This window comes from Colobus angolensis, unplaced genomic scaffold (genome assembly GCF_000951035.1).
Source record: "Colobus angolensis palliatus isolate OR3802 unplaced genomic scaffold, Cang.pa_1.0 Scaffold66, whole genome shotgun sequence".
In the NCBI taxonomy this organism is placed as follows: domain Eukaryota; kingdom Metazoa; phylum Chordata; class Mammalia; order Primates; family Cercopithecidae; genus Colobus; species Colobus angolensis.
This window is the reverse complement of record NW_012120265.1, coordinates 2,150,783-2,154,376: the sequence shown is the minus strand read 5'-3', so window position 1 is coordinate 2,154,376 and position 3,594 is coordinate 2,150,783. Positions and strand designations below refer to the sequence as shown.

General features: G+C 53.8%; 1 protein-coding gene across 1 annotated transcript in view; it reads right to left on the bottom strand.

Annotated features, from left to right (window-relative positions):
- Positions 1–3,594, bottom strand: part of MAST3 (microtubule associated serine/threonine kinase 3) — a 53,573-nt gene that overhangs the window by 40,939 nt on the left and 9,040 nt on the right. Inside the window, exons 5-6 of the mRNA XM_011925913.1 lie at positions 3,431–3,569; positions 3,055–3,222 (exon numbers count right to left, since the gene is read on the bottom strand). Coding sequence (XP_011781303.1) covers positions 3,055–3,222; positions 3,431–3,569 — 307 coding nt within the window. The remainder of the gene's footprint in view (positions 1–3,054; positions 3,223–3,430; positions 3,570–3,594) is intronic.

Genomic DNA, 3,594 nt, shown 5'->3' with positions numbered 1-3,594 from the left:
CCAAGGATTTAGACAGAGTCAGATCTGGCCCGAAACTTTCCTAGGATGCTCCCGATAACACACTCTGAGGTCCTGTGCCCTCGTTTTCTTCATAAATGGGGGTGATGGCAGTCTCTGCTTCCCATTGGATGCCTCAACTTGGTCCTAGATGTTGTCCTAGCCACCTCCTTCTCTCTGGCCACTCCATTCCTGGCCCCGGCAGACCTTTCTCCCCTCAAGGAAGCCACAGAGGCTTAAAAAATATCTCAGCGGGGGCAGAGTGGCTTATACCTATAATCCTAGCACTTTGGGAAGCCAAGGCGGGTGGATCACCTGAGGTCAGGAGTTCAAGACCAGCCTGGCCAATATAGTGAAACCCCACCTCTACTAAAAATACAAACATTAGGCCGGGCTCAGTGGTTCATGCTTGTAATCCTAGCACTTTGAGAGGCCAAGGCGGGAGAATCACTTGCGGTCAGGAGTTCGAGACCAGCCTAGCCAACATGGTGAAACCCCATCTCTACTAAAAATACAAAATTAGCCAGGTGTGGTGGCGCATGCCTGTAATCCCAGCTACTTGGGAGGCTGAGGCAGGAGAACTGCTTGAACCCAGGAGGTGGAGGTTGCAGTGAGCTGAGATATCGCACTACTGCACTCCAGCCTGAGTGGCAGAGCAAGATTGTCTCAAAAAAAGAAAAGAAAAGAAAAGAAACAAAGAAAAAAGAAAATCCCCGAGGTCTGGATAGGGAAATGGACAGGTATAATGCATGTTATACTCCATATTTGTGGGGCCTGGAAGGAGGGGGTGGTTGGGGAAAGCTTCCCATCTGAGGCTGAGGGCTTGAGGAGGATGTGACGGAATAAAAAAGGAGGGAATGGAGTTCTGGGCAGTGGGGACAGCAAGTGCAAAGGCCCTGAGGCTGGACCAGCCTGCATTCTGGAGGATCAGCCCAGGAAGCCGTGTGGCTGGAGCCAAGTGAGCGATGGGGAGATGGATAGAATGGAAGCAGGGAAGTTGCAAGGCCAGGCACGATGGCTCACACCTGTAATCCGAGCACTGTGGGAAGCCAAGGCGGGTGGATCACCTGAAGTCAGGAGTTCGAGACCAGCCTGGCGAACATGGTGAAACCCCACCTCTACTAAAAATACAAACATTAGGCCGGGCTCAGTGGTTCATGCTTGTAATCCTAGCACTTTGAGAGGCCAAGGCGGGAGAATCACTTGCGGTCAGGAGTTCGAGACCAGCCTAGCCAACATGGTGAAACCCCATCTCTACTGAAAATACAAAAATCACCTGGAAGTGTTGGCATGTGCCTGTAATCCCAGCTACTAGGTAGGCTGAGGCAGGAGAATCACTTGAACCCAGGAGGAGGAGGTTGCAGTGAGCTGAGATGGCACCACTGGACTCCAGCCTGGACAACAGAGCAAGACCCCTTCTCAAACAAACAAATAAACAAACAAACAAAAAATTAGCCGGGCATGGAGGCACACTGGTAGTCTCAGCTACTCGGAGGCTGAAGCAGGAGAATCACTTGAACCCGGGAGGCTGAGATTGCAGTGAGCCGAGATTGTGCCACTGCAGTCTAACCTGGGCAACAAAGTGAGACTCTGTCTCAAAAAACAAAAACAAAAACAAAAAACCCACCACTTCAGTCCTGCCACAGGACCTTTGCACATGCAGTACCCACTGCCTGGTGCCAATCTTCCTTTAGCTGTGCCCAGGCCTTGGCTCAAACATCACCTCCCCAAGAGGTCCCTGTCTGAATGTATCTTGTTTATCCATTCGTTTTATCACTGAATTCCCCAAGCGGACTGAGAAGCCATTGATGGAGGGACTATGTATTCTTTACAGCAATGCCTTTAGCACCTGGATCTCAGTAGGTATCTCGTAGTGCTTGGTGCCCAAATGAAGCTACCTCTCTGTTGCCCAGCACGCAAATGTGGGCTCCATATTGTTCTCTCTTCTCCCCATTAAAGGTCTGTGGATGGCCTGCCGTGTGGCTTATACCTGTAATCCCAGCACTTTGGGAGGCTGAGGCAGGTGGATCACTTGAGATCAGGGGTTTGCAACCAGCCTGGCCAGCATGGTGAAACCCCATCTCTACTAAAATACAAAAGTTAGCTGGATGTGGTGGTAGGTGCTTGTAGTCCCAGTTACTTGGGAGGCTACAGCAGGAAAATTGCTTGGACCCGGGAGGTGGAGGTTGTAGTAAGCTGAGATTGCGCCACTGCACTCCAGCCTAGGGGACAGAACAAGACTCTGCCTCAAAAAAAAAAAAAAAAGGGCTGTGAAAAGATTTAAGCAGCTCATTCATACTGAAGTGTAAATGGTTGATGGGCCACATAATTCTAATACACACCATTGACCTCACATCTGTCCCTCCCTAAATGTCCCTCCTCCAAGCCATTTAGAGGAGCTCACAAAACTCCCTCCTGTCCTGAAACCTGGCCAGTCACAGAGTCAACCAACTGGCCAGTCAAACCCTCAACAGACCTGGTGGCAAAGCTGTCCCTGACGCTTGGCCCCAGAGGATGGACTGAATCAGAAAAACTGGCATCTCCTCTCTAAGTCTCAGTTTTCTTAATTGGGAAGTGGGGATCAGGAAGAGGTTATGGAGCGCTCAGTCACCCTGGTTCTTTTCTCCCAGCGCCACTTAGGTTAAGCTCAATTCACAGCGCTCTCATTGGTGGCCTCTCAGCCTTGGGTGTGTGTGTGTGTTTAGAGGGAGGAGCTTTCTCCCTGAGGTCACCACCTAGGAGTCCAGGCCAATTCAGCAGGGAGTGCCCTGAGCAGCTTGGGAATCCGGCATCTGTCTTGGGAAAGTCCTTGGGCAACAGCTTAAGTTCTTCCCTTCGCTTGGCCACCTGTCAGATGCTGGCCTGGCTGAAAATGGAATTTTCCCATTAACCCCCTAGAACGGATCGCAGTGCCATTATGCGGAGGGGTAAACTGAGGTCCAGAGAGGTGGTCACCAACCTACAGTACCTTAGGGAGAGTGATGATTCTGGCGGGTTTCCAAGGCTCTGGGGTGCCAGGGCGATGTCTGCGACCCGCCCACACGCGCTGTCACTTACCTCCAGGGGTGCAGGCCCAAGGAGGGGCTACAAGGGCTGCAGGGGCTGCTGGGACCCAGCAGGGACGGGCTCTGGCTGCTCGGAGACAGACTGCAAAGAAAGAGGCCGGGGACGGTGAACCTGGTGGCTGCCCCTTCGCGTGGCCGAATCCGGATCTCCGGATGGCGGCTGTGGTTCCCTCAGGGAGTAGGGGCCCAAAACCGGGGATTCTGGGTTCAGCTCAGGCCGTGAGGGCGGGGCCAGACCGATGGCCCGGGAGGACTCCCCGGAGGCGGCGGTGCGTTTCTGGGCGACACGAACAGAGATGTGGGGGGAGGGTGGTTGTCATCCTGTCCTCCCTGCACCACCCCACACCCCCGCCCTGCCCCACACTCACTCGAGGGTCAGCGCCGGGATGTGCAGCTTGTCCCTGCGGGACTTCATGCCGAGGCCGAGGCCGCGTCTGTGCGGCTGGGTATCGACGCCCCCTTGGTGGCCCCCGGAAGCCCTAATCGTGGCGCGATCGGACCGACGGACTGACACACGGACGTAGGGACAGAC